At 53.7% G+C, this 20,007-nt stretch overlaps 1 protein-coding gene across 3 annotated transcripts in view; it reads right to left on the minus strand.

Moving 5' to 3' along the window:
• ASS1 (argininosuccinate synthase 1) overlaps window positions 1-9,429 on the minus strand; it is a 45,905-nt gene extending 36,476 nt beyond the window's left edge. The window contains exons 1-5 of one of the 3 annotated variants that reach the window (XM_081281767.1): window positions 9,228-9,429; window positions 4,629-4,687; window positions 2,848-2,954; window positions 1,369-1,437; window positions 354-542 (exon numbers count right to left, since the gene is read on the minus strand). In XM_081281767.1, the coding sequence (XP_081137893.1) occupies window positions 354-542; window positions 1,369-1,437; window positions 2,848-2,952 (363 nt within the window). In that variant the 5' untranslated portion in view covers window positions 2,953-2,954; window positions 4,629-4,687; window positions 9,228-9,429. Of the gene's footprint in view, window positions 1-353; window positions 543-1,368; window positions 1,438-2,847; window positions 2,955-4,628; window positions 4,688-6,283; window positions 6,306-6,392; window positions 6,463-9,227 lie in introns of those variants that run through there. The other 2 variants (XM_081281768.1, XM_081281766.1) reach the window with 2 other exon arrangements.
• Window positions 9,430-20,007: the final 10,578 nt, after the last annotated feature.

Raw genomic sequence — 20,007 nt, forward strand, 5'->3', positions numbered from 1 at the left:
CCAGAGCTGCCAGGCAGCAGTTTCCAGAGTCTCGGCCACCGGCTGGGGGAACTCTTGTTTCTGCAGAGTTTGACCCCCTCTGCCCACTTGGGGTCCCTGTCCCTTCACCAGGCCCCACGGTGACGACACGGCTGCGTCAAGTCCGCCACACGGGGGTGGGGAGGGGCGGGGACGACGTGGCTCCTCTCTCTGCCCAAGAGAACCGCCCTCACGGGTCCTAACAAAGCCGGACCGAGCCGCGCACCACGCTGACCCGGGCACAGACTGGACAAGCGTCACCCTGGCTGCCCGCGTCGCTGTGGCAGGCCTCGGTCCCTCCTCCCTCGCCCCGCCCTCCCGGGTCCTGGCCTCACCTTGCCTGTGGCACCGTGGGACACGTACTTGGCTCCCTCCCGCTGGGCGATCTCCACCTGCTTGCGGGCTATGCAGGGCCTGGCCAGCGACGTGCCCAGAAGGTAGCGGTCCTCGTACAGCGCGCTGGACTGGACGGCAGGCCAGATGAACTCCTCCACGAACTCCCTGCTGACGTCCTCAATGAACACCTGAGGGGCCGGGGCCGTGAGAGGGGCCCCCGCAAGGGCCAGGCCAGCGGCTGATATCCCCCAGCCCCACAGCCCATGGATCCAACAAACTCTCCCTCCTGCACCCAAGGCAGACACTGCTAGCCAATCCCACACCATCTAGCTAAAACTGGACGTGGCTCCTAAATCCTCCCTGAGGTGGAACTTAGTGCCACTTCAGATCTATAGCAGTAAACAAAGGGGTGGCTCTGTTCCCCGGGGACACTTGGCCACATCTGGAGATATTTCTGGTCATCACAGTTGCCAGGTTAGGGGAGTTTTCTGAATGTAAAGACCAGAGATGTCACTAAACATCCCACAATGCACAGCATGGCCAGGTCCCTGGGAACAGTGCCGGGCTGAGAAGGCACACCTGGGGCCCCAAGACCCCTTCAGGGAGACGAGCGGACATGCTTCCTATGATGATAGTCATCTGCCATTTGCCTTTTTTCTGTGGTGACATTCACAGGGATGGTGCGAGAACAAGGTGGGTGAACCCCAATGCCCCATGCAGGAAAAGAGAAGGAAACATTGCAGATGGGTAAGAGTGGAGCGGGCACCAAGGGCAAGAGGCGGAGAGAGGACGCGTGGGCAGGTGGGGGGGGGGTGGACAGAGAAACCAAGCAGACATGGCAGACGGATGGTCGGACGGGAAGAGATGGCCGGGCAGGAGGTTGGTAGGAGGGTGAGAGCGGCTGGGGACCCCTGAGCAGAGCTGGGCCTCACACTCCTGGAGACCAGAGGGCACACTGGAGGGACGCTGGCCCTCCTGTCATGCCCTGCCGGCCTCAGCCCTGCCTCCCGGTACCTTCTTGGCCCCGAGCTTCAGCGCCTTCTTCCTGGCCTCCTCGAAGTCTTCCTTCTGGCCGATGTTGGCCTGAGGAGCAGAGGCAGAGAGGCCCAGTGAGCCAGGGAGAGCCGGGGTGGGGGGAGGCCGGTCCCTGCTGAGCTGGAGAAGCACTATCCACACCCAGTGGCCCTCAAGCTGGGGGGGGGGGTTCCACTGACAGCCAAGGTCACACAGGAGGAGGGGCAGGCGGCTGGGTGCTTGGAGCTGGGCCGTGGGTGTGCCAGGCAGTCACTGCCCAGGCCCCAGGCTGGCGAGCTGCCCTGGGCACAGGGAGTCTAGGGCTCCCCCTGAGCCCACCTGGGCCCTCAGCCGTCGCTCCCTGGGCAGTGCCAGCTGCCTGGCAGGAGCTGCAGGCCCAGTTCCCCCCCACACACACACCAGGCTGTGACTCCTGAGCTCATTCCTGCCCGACCCCTGCTTCCCGCTGCCCTGCTAGACCCTGGCTGGCCTTGGGCCTGCTGCCCAGATCCTGCCTGAACCCTGCTCTCTGCATTCTGGAATCTTCCCAGAGCCCAGTTGCAGGTGCTTGCCTGGGGCCACTCAGCTTTCAAATCCCCCTGCGGTACCCAGGGTCTGGGCCAGTGCGGCCTCTGCGAGAGGAACACGCCCGGCTCCTGGCTCCACTGGCTGTCACTCACCAGCTGGCTGCAAGCACAGCGCTGTCCTCCTCCCTCCTCCCACCTGAGTCAGGAAGGACAGATCGGCTCACAGCTGGGCACAGGCCACTCCTGGCCACACACAACCCAGCCCCACTCTCTGGGAACAGAACCTTCTTTCCTGGGGGGACCCTTTCCACAGGGATGGAGGGGAGTCAATCCCATCTTCTACTCCCTGTGGCCCTGGCCTAGTCCCCCAGACACAGCCATAGTGACTAATGTGTGGTGGGCAACAACTGGACCCATGAGAAGACCCTTGGGGCCCGTCACTCTCTGGGCAGCCCTCCTCTCTCTGGGAAAGCCACGATATGATGGTTCCTGTGGGAAGACTTGCTTTCCCCATGGAGAGGCCAGAAATGAAGACAGGTGAGGTTGGAGACAAATCTGGATAGTCACCTGAATCCAGCCTTACCTGAAGTCACCATCCCCTGGACTTCTCAGTTATGTGAACAAGCTCTGCTTTGGTGTTTCTCAGGCTGTACTACGTCGGACTAGAATCCTCAACAAGGAACCCCCAGGCCCCTCCCACTCTGGATTCTACAATGTGATTATTGGAGGCTGGTGGTGACTCTGGGGAGGGGAGGACCATGTCCCACATCCAAACCCACAGCCCCTCTGCCTGTGGAGAGGCTGTTTCCCCAGTTCTGAGGCCAGCTTGGCCAGGGGAGGCAGGCTTGGACCAGGAGGGCGGCAGACAGGGAGCCTCCCTGGGCAGAGAGGTAGAGGGCAGCTTGGCTGGGACAGGGACGCAGGCGCAGGAAGACAGACAGGCGCTCCTCACCAGGTAGGCGATGACGTCGTAGCCTTGCTCCTTCAGCCACACAAGGATGCAAGAGGTGTCCAGGCCGCCACTGTAGGCCAGGACCACAGAGCCTTTCCCGGACATGTCTGGGGGAGTGGAGGAGCAGCATGAGCACTCGGGAGCCCGCCACCCGCCACAGCTCCCTCCTGGCCCTGGCGAGCTGCAGGCCCAGCCCGACCTCGGCCTTGGGCAGCCTTATCCCCTGGACATGCTGCCACCGCGGTGGGAACAGAATGTTCACCCTCCTGCCTGCACCCCCGCCCCAGCGACCCTGACCCTGGCACATCTGCACAGCCACACTGGGGAGGCATCTCTCCCGCCAACCCCAGCTGCTGGCAGGCCTCGAGGCTGAGCCCCCTGGATGCCCGGTGCCCTCTGGATGCCGAGTTAGTCAGTTGTGGGAGCAGGGCCTGGCAGGTGCCTAAGCACAGCTGTCCCTTGCCAAAGCAAAGAGGGCCCTGGGGGTCTCCTGTGGATTGCCCTGGACCCCCACAGTGACCTGTGAAGTAGGTGTCATCGTCCCTACTGGGGAGACAGACAGTAGGCCTCGGAGAGGTCAGGGTCAAGATCACAGAACAGTTCAAGGTCACAGAGCAATGTCTGGCTGCAGAACCTGGGCTGTCAGGGAGGTGCTGCGGGGGCCTTTCCCTTCATTCCTTGGGATTTTAGGCATTTTGTGGTTTTGTTGTTTCAAATGCAAGTTCCTCTGAGGGGGGAGTACCCCTGAGCGACCCCGAGCCACTGCCATGAGCTCAACTCTGCACATGCTCAGTAGTAGCGCGGGCTCAGAGACCCACACCCAGGGTGCAGGTGGGAAAACAGGCCTGGAGAGGGGGAGACGGGCAGAGGCAGGACTCCTCTGTAACCCAGGTGTCGTTCCCGGGAGCCACAGATGACAGAGCTGCCCATCTGCAGCTAGGACACTCCCCAGCTGCACAGAGGCACCGTGGTCACCTGTGTCCTTGGCCACAGGCCCTCCCTGAGCCCCCAGGCTTCATGATGGCTCTCCCGACCCCTGACTGCCCTGGCACTTGTCATGTGAACCTGAAGGGAGCTGCGCCTGTTTCACCCACGTAGTTGAAAAGAAAACTGAGGGTCAGAGAGGCAGCTCAACTGCCCCAGGTGGCTAGGCTGGCAGGCCGCAGGGCCAGATTAGACCCAGGCCCCAGCCTCCTGCATTACGGGGCATTTGCCTGGGTCTGAGCGTTTGCACTGGAGTTTAACCAAGGGCAGAGCCAGCTGGGGTCCTTAGTAGACACTACTGGAAAAGGTCACGGACATCCCCTGCAGACACCCAGGGCCTGGGAGGCTCCCCGAATGCTGCTGCTTTCTGTGCCAGTGGCTCTGGTGCCTGGAAGTGCAGAGGTGAAATAGCTCTCCCAGATCACCCAGCCTTGAGCTGCAGGGTGGGCACAGAGCCCGAGTATGCGACCAAGCAGTCCCTCCCACAGGCCACCACCAGTCAGCCCAGGTCTCGCAGGCCCACTGCCCCTGGGCTTAGAAGGGGAGATACCCCATGGAACAGGGTGGTGGGGACAGGGTGGTGGCTCTGATCTTGGCCCCCACTCTCACCTCCACTAAGCATTCGACCACCCGCTAGGCCCTGTCCCCCGCCAGCTGGGCCAGACTGCCCCAGACCTGAGCAGGCCCTGACCCTGGAGCCAGCAGCCGGTGCCCATGGCAACCACAGCCAGGCAACCGGCCGTGCAAGACGGAGGGAAGGAGGGAGAAGGAGGCAGGAAGGACCGAGGTGGGGGTACCTGGGACTGGAGGTGTGGGTTCCTGGTGTCCGGAATCTGTCTTCGCAGACTGAACCACCCTGTGGAAGCAAAAGCTGCTCAGCTTCCTGGCAGGGCAGCCCGGGTGACGTGAAGCCCCGGAACTGCAACAGTGGCTGGGCCCCTGGGAGAGGCTCAAGAGGGAGACGTGGGGGAGGCCCAGAGTCTCCAAGCCACTGTCCAGCTCCAGCCTCCTGCCCCAGGAGGCTTTCAGGGACATTTCCCCCTCCCGCCCTCTAGCTCTTGTTCTGGGGCCGGGGTGTGGGTGGCAGGGGGATTATGGGTGTTAATGCCCCACACCGATTTTAAAAGCGCTCTATGATGAGCACACAATCAACTGCACGTTTAAAGCCTCCGGCTCATCAAGTCCCAGCAGGCGCACACTCTCGTGAAACTGTCACCATAGTCCAGGTGATAAACGGCCATCTCACGCAGAGCCCTCCCTCTTAGGGCTATCCCCATTTTAGAGACAAGGAAACTGAACTCGGGTTCAGGAACTTGCCCAGGGCTCGCCTGGCTGGTAAGGGCAGAGCCAGGGCGGAAACACGTCAGCGGGGCTCCCGGCAAGGCTGCCCCCTCTGGAAGGGAACCGTCAGGCCAGGTGTGGTTGGGAGCCCGGGGGCTGACATCTGGGAGGCCAGGGTGGGCTAGAGCCAGGGAGAACGGAGGCTGGCTCCAGATTCACCCAGCTTTCAGAGACATCTCTACTCTGCCCCTTCCCAAAGGTACCTGGAGCCAAGCCAGGACCTGGGAGCAGGAGAGGGCAGCCCGCAGAGACAGACCACCCCCGGGCACCTGTCCCTGCTCTGCCTCGTGAGTCCGGTGTGCTTCTCCTGCCATCAGAGCATGTGACGTACTGAGTTCCATTGCCCCCCAACCATGAATTCTGTGAGGGCAGGGCCACCCCTCAGGTGCCTGTGGCCAGAGTCAGAAGCCCTGCTGGTTGCGCTCTCTGCAGTTCAGCCTCCCTGCAAAAAAGGAGGGCTGGGATCCTCTCAGAGACAAGGATGGCCATGTGGGCACAAGCCTCAGCCTGGGTAGAGCCACGTGAGGGACTGCGTGTGCCTGGGAGCATGTTCCTGACCATGCACATGTGTGGGTACCTGTGAGCACCCAGGATTGCATACCTAAGAAGGGATATGTGTGCGTGCATACCTCTGTGCACCTGGAGGTGGGTACCTGGGAGTGCATGTGTGTGTGCACGTGTTTGGGTTTGTGCGAGGATGTGTTTACTTGTGTGCACATGTGCACGTCTGTGCATGCCATGTTCAGGCCAGCATGCACTCAGAGACTGGCTGGGCAGGCGGACTGGGAAAGCCATGCAGTAAGACACCTGGTAACACACCCTCCCCCCTCAGCCACCAAGGTTCCAGGCTGTGAGGAGGCTGCAGCCTGAGGCAGAAGCTGAGGCCTGGGTCTGGGGGCGGAGAAGACAGGTTAGAAAGGAACGGTAGATGGAGCCCAGAGAGCACACGGGCTCTGCAGGCAGAGCTGAGGCTACGGCCTCCACAACTGGTTCCAGCCACTGAAGCCCTGTCAGCATGGCTGCTCATCTGCAAAACAGGGCAGCGGTAAGGATTTAGAGATGCTGGGGAGAAGCCCGGGGCTGAGCACTCCATACCACTGCCACAGCTGACCTCAGGCGAGTCCCCCACTCTCCAGGCCTCAGTTTCCCCATCTGCACAGCAACCTAAAGCCCCTTGGGTTCAGACACTCCAGGACACTGCTTCCTTCCTGGGGAGGCACCTGGTAGATCCTCTCTGAAGTCAGGCTCCCCCAGCTCGTGAAGGGCCCAGGGCAGGTTTTTCCAGATCCCAGGCCCTGCCCGAGGCCATCCGCTCCAAGGCCAGTGCAGACAGCCTTTGCCAGCAGATGCCTGGGTGGAGGAGGTGAGCTCGCGTCAAGCTGCCTGCCAGCCTGGCCTCATTGGCAAGGCAGAGGGCATTCTCTGTGGCCCCAGCCAGAGCCACCTGGCTAGTGCCCAGGGAACACGTGCCAGGCCAGCCTAGGCACTTCCTCAGCACAGAGGAAAACTCACGGGGCTCTAAAATGTCAGAGCTGGAGTGACAAGAGGCTGTGTTCAGTCACATGCACGTCATTTCCAGGCCTAAGGAACAACAGGCCCCGGTCATAGGCTAGTGACGTCAAGCCCAGGCTGACTGCAGACTGCTGGCTTCCTACTGCACTCTGCCTGATGCTGCTCCCTGTCCCCTAGGAGACCTTAGGTCCCTCCCCCACTCCACACAGCAAAGGCTCTGAGGACTCACCCCTGTTCTACCTGTTATTTTTCTGTACGCCCTGCACCCTATAGCTCAGGACTGCCGCTGCAGCTAACATCCCAGTTCAGCTGAATTTGGTTTGTTACAATTGTTTCAAAAAAACAACAACCTGGATTCCACCTGGGCCAGCAGATTATCTCCTACTTTGGGACTTCTTTGTTCAAGGATTTCGGTTCCTGCAGGGTGTTATCATCTGTGTCAGATAGAGCTGGGCTGCAACTCTGCACACTGACAGGAAGGAGGCGCACTGCCCTCCTACAGGTCCAACCTAAACTTTCACTTGACAGGCTTGGGTTATTTCAGGAAAGTTTTGGGTGAAAATCCCCTGAAGTAGCAGCTAGGGGACTAAGTGGGTACATTGGAGCCTGGTAGGAGATCTTTGAACCCTCTCCTGGCAACACTTGGAGGAAAAAGAACACTGATTCATTCATTCATTCATTTATTTAGGAATAGCCAAGTGCCTATGGGTGCCTGGCCTATTCCATGTCTAGGGAAGGGCCTACCCTGCAGGAGGGAGGGAGCCAGGGCCTGGAAGATCAACTCCACTCAAGCAGAAATCAAAGGCACAGACCCTGAATTCCAGTGAGGTGCCTCTTTCCACATGGGTGACCACAGGCAAGCCGCTCATTTCAGGGCCCTTGTATTTGGTGCTCAACGAAGGCATCTGGCTGTCCTGGCCAGTCTCCCAGGACCCGGGGTGAAGACGAGATGGGTCATGGGAAACTGCTGGCTCAGCAGGTGGGTCTGGACCTGGCTCCACCCCAAGTCTCCTGGGGCACCTGATTTCACAAGCCCAGGACAGACATGCAGATGGTGGGGGTGCATTAGTAGGGCTGAGACTGCAGAGGGTGGGAGTCTCTTCTGCCCTTACCCTGTGCCTGGCCCTGTACAGGAGCTCAGGGGACAGGATTCACCACCCGCTCACTGGGTCTGCTTGCTCAGAGCAGAAGAATTACTTCTCGTGTGTTGTGCAGGTGGCTCCTTCAGGGACAAGCCACATCCCACCCCAGGCTCCCTGCCCTGGATGGAATGTGGAGGGAGACTGAAGGGGGGTTGGAATGAAGAGGATGCCATTTGCTACCCAGTGCCAAAGTTCCTGTCCCTCGTCCCTCTGTGATCATTTCAGACTTTACTGTCTTCTTCCCTTGTCACACCCATACCAGAGGCATAGGGACGGGTCTCCTTCCCAGTTTTGCATCTGCGCTCCCAGAATCAGTGGACCCAGGTACTGTCCTCCGCAGTCTCCAGAGCCCTTACCAGCCTCCTGCTGTCTGTGAATGAGTCCCAGCCTGGCCCGAGCAGCTCCAACACACAAACAAGCACTGGAGCTGGGGGATGACCCAAGGCCTGTCTCCCCTCTCTGGTCATTGGCCTGGTGATGTGCCTGGGGTCACTGGCCTGGGATCAAAGCCCAGGACCTCTTGGTCTGTCCTTGGGGAAAGGACAGGTCTGTTCTTGCCCTGACACCTGCAGCCAGGTCCAGCTGCTCAGGAGCAGACAGCTCCATTTCACAGGGAGGAACACCCACCCCCTCAGAATGAGCCCTGGCAGGATGGAAGAGGATTTTCCTTCATTTCACAAGGAACCCTGCTTCCCTGGAGGGTGCAGCCAGCCGCCCAGGGGCCAAAGGCAACAACCCAGAGGGCGGACATTTCCTGTGGAGGGGCCCCTCCCATAGAGCCCAACCCAGGGCCAGCAGGAAACAGGGTTGGGAGGATTCCCCCAAGGACAGCAGCGACTGTGCCCTCTGCAGGTAAAGGGACCCAGTCACACCCTCGTCCCTGAGCAGGTAGTCAGGGTCCTGTGTCCATCTGCCCAGGGTAAACTGAGGCTCAGGGAAAAGTGAGACGCCCAAGACCCAGAGGGCAGGGCTGGTGCGCTGGGGTGGAACTCTAGTTTTATGCCAAGAAAAACAGGTGGGGACAGATGGTGAGTCGGAGCGGGATTGGGAGGAGCCCCATACCTCGGGACTCCCAAAGTCTCCATTTGGGGGCTTCACGGTACAGAGGAAGCCAGATCCAAGAGGGAAAAATCCAGAAAGAACCTCGGCTAGCACAGGGGACACATCATCTGAACTACACAGATCAGAGTCTTGTGTCCCCAACTGGCGCCCCAGATCCCAGGAACCAGAATTTGGGCGCCAGCGTGTGATCAACAGAAACCCCGGTGTGGGCCTCCTTCCCTCGTGCCCGGCCGAAGCCCCGGGTGCGAGGCGTTTCGGGAGTTCGCGCGCTCGGACTGGGATGGGGAGGGGGTGACCTAGAGCAGAGAGCGGGAAGCGGAGGGGCCGGGGGCTACTCACCGGGATCCAGGCGGCGGTGGCAGGCGGCGGAGCAGGGCCGGGAGAGGCGCGCATCCCGGGTTATAAGCCCGGGGCCGGGGGCAGGGCTGGGGACCTGGGACACGTGGGGGCACGCGCGCGACAGGCCCCGCCTCCAGGCCGGGCCCCCGCCGGGAGCCTCTAAGAATTTGAGGCCACTGGCGGGTGGGCGGGTCCCGGCCTCTTCTTCCTGCTTGCCCCGCCCCTTTCCTCCCCCCCACGCCCGCCCTCCGCCCCGGGCCCCGCGCCAGCGCAGCCTCCCGGGGGCGCACGGGCGTGGGCGCGCGCGGCGCGGGTCTCCGGCCGGGTTTGCGAGCTGGTGGCGCCTACGAAGGCGGCGGTGGCTGAAACCTGCGTAACAGGCAGGGTGATCGCGGCCTTCTTGCTGGAGACTCGCCGCCTGGCACTTGGGGAGCGTTCAGAGTGCCTGGAGGCGAGAGCGGGAAGAAAGGTTGCTTAAGCACAGAGCTTGGAGATGTCTTGACCCGGTGCTGCCGGTGCCGCCGGGCCTCAGGCGCCTTCTGCGGCTCTGAAAGCACCTCCCTTCCCCCCACGCTGGCCCCTGAGCCCGAGTCCAGGTGCAGAGGAGAGAACAGGGTGGAACTGGCCCTGGATGGCTTGGGTTGCATCCCTCAGCCCAGGATGACTGCTTCTGGCTGTCTCCCCACAGCCTGGCACCTGGCCAAATTCCCCAGGGCACCCAGTAAATGGTGAATAAAAGACCGGCCTACCACTGACCCAATGGACAGCGGGGAAGGTTGGGGTCACAGAAGTGAATCCTTGGCCTTGTGAAATGACCTGGAGTTGTGATGGGCATGGTCTGCAGCTCCAGGCCGCAAGCACTGGGCCACACCCCAGGAAAACACCAGGTCCCCGGGGCCTGGCCAAGGCCATTGCTCGCAGCTGGGACTGGCCCCAAGCGGAGAAGTACCTGTCCTCAATTAGCTCTGACTCCTGGGCAAGGGGGAGCCCTGAACCTCACGGGCTACCATCCTGAGCCACCACCAGGCTCTTGGTGGGGCTATTGGTCCTGCCAGTCAGTGCCTGTCCCCTCTGCCCACTGCTGCCTCACTCCAGCCCTGTCAGGAGCAGTAACGAGAGTCCTTCTGGGAGGGAAGGGTCTCCAACCAACTCAAACAAAACCACAGCTTCAGAACCCTGGTGAATGCCCTAGCCTTCGGGTATCCAAACCCAGGTCGTGGCCCATGATGACTAGGGGGCCTAGTGAGCCATGTGAGACTGGGCGCCCTGGGGTGGCTTGAGAACCACCTGTCAGGAAAGTTGTGTGACAGCTGCCCCTGGACCCACTCACTGGATCAGCTCTGGACCTCACCAAACCCTGGGCCTTCCACACCAGCAGAAAGTACGCGAGGAGGGAACACACCGGCAGTGGCTGCAGCCCCATGGCCTCACGACAGCCATTTCCAACTGCAGCCTGGTTCCTCCCCACAGCCTGCCAGGGGAGGGTGAGGTCCCATCTTCAAGGATACCCCAAAATCTATTACCCCATGATACAGACAGGAACCCGAAACACAGTGAGGATGTGTCTTTCCTGAGGCCACACAGCAAGTCAGTGGCATAGCAGAACTAGAAGCCCTGGCCCAAACCCTCCTCTTTAGCTCAGGTTTGAGCTGAACTGATGGAGGAGTTGAGGCCCCAGCCCCATGGCCACAGGGACCTTTTACTCTCTGGTACAGAAATGGCTCCGGTCCAGTGGATGGTCCTTTCCTGATACACAGGCACTGGTGACATGAGGGGCAGTAGGATTACTCTCTTCTGAGAACACAGGAGCCCAAACTGCCACCAGAGGCCTTATGCACAGAGTAGACAGTTTCCCAGAGGCAGAGGTCTAGTTCAGGTGGACTGGCCAGCTCCTGGATGAGCACCCCGCCATCGGCTAGGTGGACATTTAACCCTGCCCCGGATCTCATCCTGCAGAGAAGTTCCTGGGTTTGGGGTGGGGTATGGTCAAAGGGGATCCCCACTGGACCTCAGCCACCATAGCTTTTTTTTTTTTTTTTTTTTTTTTGGTACCAGGGATTGAACTCAGGGGCACTTGGCCATTGAGCCACATCCCAGCCCTATTTTGTATTTTATTTAGAGACAGGGTCTCACTGAGTTGCTTAATGCTTTGCCATTGCTGAGGCTGGCTTTGAACTGTGATCCTCCTGTCTCAGCCTCCCCAGCCACTGGGATTACAGGTGTGTGCCACCGTGCCCAGCCCCCCACCATAACCTTTGACTTTCATCTTACCCCCTTCCCACACCTAGGTCAGAGCTCCTCAAGGTTATACCTTCTAGCCAACGATCTTGGGTAATATCTCTAAAAACAGCAGGACCTAGGCATGGATGGGTAGAGAAACAGGGGTACTGAGACCTGAATATCCAAATCTTCTAAGTATATCCAGGCTGCCCTCTTTCTCTCCACCTCCATCTCTTCCACATTGGTCTGCCATCTTCTATTACTCAGACCATTAGAAGGTCTTACTCAAATCTCCTGGCTGGTTTCCCTGCTTACCCCAAGGCCCCCCAACCTTTACTCCACCAAATAGCTAGAGAGTTCTTCAAAACTCAAATCAGAACAGGTTATATGTATCCTTAAAACTCTTTGATGATTCATTTTTTCCCCATATCAATTTCGGGTTGTTCTGGCATTGACTGAGGATTTTCCCCATTGAATTATGTGGCTACTTGTGTTGAAAATTAATTGGGTCTGCTTCTGTACTCCCTGATTCTGTACCATTGATTTACTTATCTACCTTTATGTCAATGCCATGTCATCTTGCTTAATGTATGATTATAGTAAGTCTTGAAGGACATCTCCTCCAATTTTGATCTATTGTTTACCTGTTTTGACCATTCTGTGTCCTTTGCACGTCTATATTAATAGTAGAAACAGCTTGTCAGCTTATATAAAAAGCCTGTGGGGAGCTGGGGCTGTAGCTCAGTGACAGAGCGCTTGCCTAGCATGTGTGAGACACTGGGTTCAAGTCTCAGCACCACATAAAAATAAATAAATAAAGGTATTGTGTCCATCTACAATAAATAAATAAATAAATAAATAAATGCTTGTGAGGACTTTGAAAATTACATTACATCTATATATCATCTTGGGAGAAAGTAGGCATATTAACAACATTGAGTTTTCAATCCATGAACATGGTATATTTGTATTTATTTATAACTTATTACATTTCTTCAGCATTAAAAAATCCAAAACTGTTTATTAAAAATAAGCATTTTTATTTGCATGCACAATTGTGTTGCTCATGAAAATCAGTCCAATCTGTAGGGCTACATCTTGAGATAGCCTTTATTTGTGGAGAGTTCAGTTTAGTTTAACTTAGTTTTTAGTGAGTTTAGTTTTAGTTTTAGAGGTAATTCTCTAATACAGTGATGAAGTTTATACACTTGAGTGGTAGAAACCTGGTCCTTTGATGTGAGATCCCAGGTAAGACTCTTTTGAACATGTAAATTAGCAGAACTCTTCAGGTTGACAAGGTTCCAAATAGATCAGGGTGGAGTGGATATCCTCCACGTGGGAAACAACATGTAACTCTCCTGGGAAAGGCCTGGGGTCTCTGATAGTGGCATGAACAATCCCACCTCTCATGTTAGAGGAGAGAGGGTCTTTGGGATTGCAGGTATGGTTGACCCAGCACCCAACTCTGGAATGAATATTTTGTTGGACAACTTGCCAGGTGGAGGCCTGTTCTCAGGCAAAGGTCCAAGTCTTCCATTCAAAGAAGAAGAAAAGGGCCTGGCATGTTGGGGCATCTTTGATGGGTGGTATAAAAGACCTCAGTTTAAATGGAGATTCTAAAAGACCCATGTTAGCTCAGTTGTCTGAACAATGTTTTATGGTTTTCAGTTACAGGTCTTACTTACCTTTCATCAGATTTACTTCTGAGTATTTTAAATTTTTGATGATATTGCAAATAATATTTTAATTTTCTAACTGTTTGTTGTTAGAATATACAATTATTTTTTGTATATTGGCCTTGAATTTTGCAACCTTGCTAAATTCACTTATCAATTGTAGATTTTTATAAATAAGTTAGAATTTTCTATGTAGATAATAATGTGGTTTAACTTTTTCCTTTATTAGCTTTGTGCCTTTTTGTCTTGCCTTATTGTTGAATAGAATGAGAGTAGCTATCCTTGTTCATGATCTAGAGAAAAGTATTCATTCAGTCTTTCATGGTTGAGTATGTTGCTAGTTGCAGTTCTTTCATAGATTTTTTTATTCCAATTTTTTGGGAAGTTTTATCATGAGTAGTGCTGAATTTTGTCACTTTTTCTATATTTATTGAAATGGTTTTGCAATTTTCTTTTTTATTTTGTAAGTGTGATGAATTACATTGGTTTTCAGATATTGAACCAATCTTGCATACCTAGAATAATTATCTCAATAAAGTGGATTTTATTTTAATTTTTGTGCTACTAGGGATTGAACTCACGGGTGCCATACCACTGAGGTACTTCTCTAGCCCTTTTTAAAAAAATACTTTTTAAATTGCCAATGAACCTTTATTTTATTTATTAATTTATTTATATGTGGTGCTGAGACTTGAACCTGGTGTTTCACACATGCTAGGTAAGCGCTCTACCACTGAGCCACAGCCCCAGCCCCTTTGTATTCTTTATTTTGAATCAGAGTCTTGCTAATTTTCCAAGATTGGCATCAAACTTGTGATTTTCCTGCCTCAGCCTCCCTTGGGGCTGAAATTATGGGTGTGTGCCACCATGCCCAGCTGGATTTTAAAAATTTTAAGGAAAAAAGGAGGGGGGGGGGGCTTTCAGCTAAAAGATATATAAACAATCACCATTTTTTTGCTCTTAAAAAATATAGGATCCAAATGAAATTTGGTAGATTTCATTTGGATCCTATATTTTTTAAGAGCAAAAGAAATATCTTTCTGAGTAATTGTAAGTTTGAATACTGATGGGATATTTGATGACATCAAGGAATTACTATGGATTTAAATTTTTTATTTTTATTTATTTATTTATTTATTTATTTATTTATTTATTTATTTATTTATTTATTTTTGGGACTGGGGTTTTGGCTCAATGACAGAGAGCTTGCCTCACATGTGTGAGGCACTGGGTTCAATTTTCAGCACCACATATAAAGAAATACAACAAAGGTCCATCAGCAACTAATAAAATATTAAAATTTTTAAAATTTGTTTTAATTAGTTATACATGACAGTATTTATACACTTTGATATATCGTACCTAGATAGGGTATAATTCTCATTTTTCTGATTGTACATGTTTAGAAACACATTGGTCATGCAGTCATATATGTATATAAGGAAACATGGTCTGTCTCATTCTACTATCCTTCCGGTCTCCATATCCCCTCCCCACCCCCTTTACTGCCCTCTACCTAATCTAAGGTAACTCTATTCTCCCCTAGTGCTCCCACCCCTTATTGAGAATTGGCACCCACATATTAAAGAAAACGTTCAGCCTTTGGTTTTTTGGATTGACTCATTTCACTTACCATGATATTCTCCAACTCCATCCATTTACTGGCATATGCCATAATTTCATTCTTCTTCTTCTTCTTTTTTTTTAAAGAGAGAGAGATGAGATGAGAGAGAGAGAATTTTCTAATATTTATTTTTTAGTTTTCGGTGGACACAACATCTTTGTCTGTATGTGGTGCTGAGGATTGAACCCGGGCCGAACGCATGCCAGGTGAGTGCGCTACCACTTGAGCCACATCCCCAGCCCAATTTCATTCTTCTTGAAAGCTGAGTAATAGTCCATTGAATATATATACCACATGTTCTTTATCCATTCATCTCTTGAAGGACTGAACCTCCTAGACTATTGATTGTTTTAGATGTAATACTAATGATATTGTAGTTTTTTTTCAATTGTAAAGCTTTAGAGACATGCACTGAAATATTAACGAATGAAATGATTATTTGAAAAAAAAAAAAAAAGACTTTGATGGTCCCCATCACTCTTAGGATCAAAACCAGAGGCTTGAACCTCTGCTCCTGGGTCCTCACCTGACGTGGTTGCTTGCTTGTGGCTGCTGCCACGTCAGGCTCTTTCCTTCTGAATGGTCTTGGCATGTGCTGTTCCTTAGAGATGCCTCTCTGATCCCTCCCCTCTCCTTGCCAGGCCAGTCCTTGTCATTTGTTGTCCTGCTGGCACATGGCAGAGGCCTGACGTCTCCAGCAACAAGAGGGAACTGAGGCTCCGGCCTGTCTCCCACCCCCACTTCTGCTGTCTTGGCCCAGACCACTATCACTCCACCTGTGCCCTGCGGACACCCCTCACCTGACTTCTGCCTGTGCCTGGCTCGCCCTCCAAGGCCTGCTGCACATTGCACCCAGGGTGGCTTTTCCCAGGCTGGACTCGTAACCGTGGTCCACTTTATGCCTTGAATACAGCCCTTGCTGCTCTGCCACTGCACTTACTTTTTAAATGGACATGTTTCTGTCTCTTCCTCTCCCCCTTCTCCCCCTAATCTCTCCCCATCTCTCCTAATCTCAGGGGAAACAGGATGACCTTTCTTCCTCCCATCCTAGGCAGAGTTATCTGTCCTTGAGCACACACCCACCAGAGGAATGAAGTCATGCAGACTTTGGGGGTGGCAGAAGATCTCAGAAGTGACCATCTCCCAAATCAACAATGAATTACAACTCCAACAGAGAATGTACCTCTGAGTCACCTCTTGAAAAGCCCCCTGTTCCTGCTGAGTGCAGAATCACAGCCTCTGGGACAGCCTGTGCTTCTCCTTTGCTAGGGAAGCAATAAACCTTCCTTTTCCCTTTTCTCAAAATTATGTTCTGTTCTTATTATTGGATTGGAATTGGGGACAAGGACCAAGCTTTTGGCAACAGGCTCTGACTCCTATGACCACTTGTTTGAGCTGCCAAGGGCAAGCTGAATGGATGGCATAGAACTGAGTCCCCAGCAAGCTGCACACCTGCTTGCAGCCTGTGCACGTGACCACAGTGAGGCCTCTTTCCTGTCTTCTGCCTCTGTCCCCCGCCACCCCAGGGCTCTGACTGTGTAGAGACTTGAAGATGTCACCCTGCCGTCATCTCTAGGTTGGACCAGAAGTCACTTCATGAATGCCCACACCTGGGCAATGGCCCCAGAAACAGAGAATGACCTCCAGGCTGGACCTCAGGTTCCAGTCCCCACCAGGAGGAACACAGAGTCCAGTCGTGGGATTCTTGGAAGAGCCGCAGCGGGAGTTTAATGAGTGACCTGTGGTTGTTTTCCAAATCCCTGATGGTGCCTCTGCTATCAGGCGGCACCAGGGGGCCGGGCGCCTGGACAAGGCCTTGGCCAATGACAGTTCACACTGGAAAAACAGATGTGGAAAACACCCGTCTGGCTCTGGCTGCAGCTCCCCAGGCGGGCGGCGCCTTCCACCAGGTGACCATCCCCGTGGGTGGGTGGGTGGCGGGGGCTGGGAGGTGGATGAGGCCTGGGTCCGGGCCTGGATTCTGCCTGGTCTGCCACAGGCTTGCTGCATGGTACTGGGCAAGTCCCCCCTTTCACCAGCCTGTTGCACAGCCTCAGAGGGAAGGGGGGGACACGGGGTGAAGGAGGGCCTGGCTGAACTCCGCAGGAGCTTCCTCTCCTCCTGCCTAGGCTCTCCCGCTCCTCCTTCCCCTCCTTCCCTGGAGACTTGAGGCAGGGAAGTCAAAAGGTCAGAGCCTGCACTCAGATGGCCTGGCTGAGGCTGTGTGAACTCAGACAGGTGGCCACCTCCTCTGAGTCCCCATTCCCTCATGTGTGAAATGGGGACCCTGTGTCTTGCTTTGGGGGTCTTGGAAGGGTAAGATGAACTCAAGCTCATAAGACACAGAGCAGGGACTTAACAAGCATTAGTTTACAATCAGGAAGGGCCTGGGTGACCCTGGGGATCAGCCAGCATGAGTGCTGTGGGCCTGCCTTCTCTTGGGCTCAAACTTCCTGGCTCCATGAAATAAGAGCCCAGCAGGCAGCAGGCCTGGGGGAGGCCCAGCAGCCCCCAGGGCTGTGCCAAGAGGGGCCCAAGGGAGGTCCTCACAGCCGGCTCCAGACAAACAGGGTTGGGGGCCTGGGAACCCCTCCGTCTCCCCTCCCCCGCCTCTGCTCCACCCAGCCTGGAATCCCAGCAGGGTCTGTGCCTGGTTTTGTACAGCTTGGGGCAAACTAAGAACAACTTTCATGTTGTAAGTGCAAAAAATCAAAATCAGATTAAAATAATAGTAGTAGTAATAATAATGAATAAGAATAAAAAAGAAAAGAAAAAAGAAAACTTCACGACACGTGAAGATACTTGAATTGTGAGCATTCATTCCAAGAAAGGTCTACGGATGGACGGACGTCACCCACTGTGTGTGTGGCTGCTTTTGTGCCCCAAAGTACAGGCAAGCCGTGGCCAGAGATGGATATCCCGAAAGGCCAAACCACCTGGCCTCGAGGAAGTCGCAGGCACCTGGCTTAAGGGAAACCAGCTTTATATTAATTATACATTTAAGCTCTACATACAAACTCATACATTATAGTACACCCAGAACATGTAAAATATAGTCTGAACCAAATTAAAATATGCCAATTTCCTCAGAAAAAAAAAAAAAGGGAAACCAGCTTTGAAAGTAGAAGCGCCCTGGGGAGGATCCTGCAGAGGCTCCAAGGCGGGAGTCTCGGGTCCCAGTCTAACCATTAACCAGTCACCTTTCCTCAAGTGACCTGGGAGCCTCCCTTTGTCCAGCTGTAAAGTAGAAATAGCCGGCTTTCCTGTTGCCAGAGAGGTAATTAGAGGTGGCTGTGTCATGCTGAGGTGGGGGGGAGACACACCTCTCCAAAACCTCAGCAAGAGACAGCAGGAAGTCACCTAGGCAGGGGCTGCGGCCAGCCCAGGAGGAAGAGCAAGGATGGGGGTGGGGGTGTGTGGGGGCAGCCCTAGGTCTGGGCTCTGCTCCCTGCGGTCTTCCCTGACTCAGACCCTGCCCCAGCGCGTGGGAGATCCGCAGGACCCTTTGCTCCCGCCTTGCCAGCCGCCTTTCTGACCCATCTCTCCCTGCCCCTGCCCTCCTTGCTCCGCGGCTGCCTCTCTCACTCAGGGCCCTGCACCCACCCGCTGTTCCCTCTGTCCAGAACGTCCTGTGGGCAGGGTTCCCTCCTTCACCGTCATCAGGTCTCTGCGCAAATGCCACCTGCTCTGCCCCACTGCCGTGGTGTAAACTGATCAATAAAAGCAGTCAGAGTGTAAGTTGTAGGTTATAGATCAGTCAAAAAAATAGAGATGTAAAGTTTTGATAAGTGAAATAAATAAAGCACGAACTGTCACAGGCAGGCCGGGGACTCCATTTTGCTGCCTTCTGTAAAAACTGTCACAGGAGCTGTTTCTGAGAAACAGAAACAAAAGCTGTCTTCTTATAAAAATTGTTTTCCTGCACTCTGTACCCCCAGAGTGTACCCAACTCAGGGTATGGCGGTGTCGTGGTGCGCCATGCCCTGGGTTTGAGTACATTTATGGGTCTACATGACTTTGAAATAGATGATCGCCCGCTCAGGCTGCAACTCAGGATACGGGTGTCTAACACTTGCTGGGACCCGGTTAACTAAGTTGTAAGCTAACTGCTTTATTAGCCTCTGTCACTCGCTTGCTTGCCTGACACTGAGAAAGCCCCTGAGTTATGGTTTTCATCCTAAATTCCCAAGACACAGGCCAGGAAACTGCTGTTCTCCCACAGAGAGTCTCTACAGGTGGGGGACAGTCCCTGACCAGGTAAATAAAGCTTGCTTCTGTTTGAATTTGGACTTGGAGTGTTTTCTGAGGCGGCTCCCCATGACACCACCAGCCCATCGAAAACTGCCCCCTAACATCTACCCACCCTCCCAACTTTACTTTCCTCCCTGGGACCCCCTCCCCAGGTCAGGGGTACACTCACTCTTCATGTCTTCCTTTGCCACCAGAACATGAAGTCAGGGTGCTAGGATCTGATGGCACAGCCAGGAGCCAGTGAATCTTGTGAATGAGTGAATGAATTTAATCAGTTCATTATAATAATTTTAATAATTAAATAATGATCTCATTTATCTGTGGAATTTTTTTGTTTGTTTTTTTGGTTCAACCACTGAGCCCCATCCCCAGATCTATTTTTTGTATTTTATTTAGAGACAGGGTCTCACTAAGTTGCTTAGGGCCTTGTTTTTGCTGAGGCTGGCTTTGAACTTTCAATCCTCCTGCCTCAGCCTCCAAAGCCGGGATTACAGGCGTGTGCCACTGCATCTGGAAAGCTTTTTTTAGCCACCCAAGGAAAAAGAGCATGTAAGATAAATATGTTAATTTGCTTGACTATTTCAATCTGTCTCAGGTCCACCATCCTTGTTCTCCTGAACTGCCTGGGGCTGCTAAAATCTTACAAGGCTGCGTGACAATCCGGCTGGAACTGTGTCTGTACTGAAGATGTACAGGTTATCTTCTTCTCCCCACCCCCCCTGCCATTATTCCCTAAACAATACAGTGTAGCAGCTATTTGCAAATCATTGGCTTGTCTTAGGTGTACAGGTGATCCAGAGAGGATCCAAAGCATATAGGAAGATGTGCATAATTATATGTGAATATTTTGCGGTGGATTTCGGAATTCACCAGGGTCTTGGAACAAACCCCCTGAGGATATTGGGAGACAAATTATATTTTAAAAAATCACGTTGTACACCTTAGATTCAATTTTGCTATTTAAATAATTTTTAAAGTAATTTTCTTTTGCTACTATGTTTTGTCATTA

Source organism: Spermophilus citellus, assembly GCF_964194105.1.
Source record: "Spermophilus citellus genome assembly, chromosome: 2".
Taxonomy (NCBI): domain Eukaryota; kingdom Metazoa; phylum Chordata; class Mammalia; order Rodentia; family Sciuridae; genus Spermophilus; species Spermophilus citellus.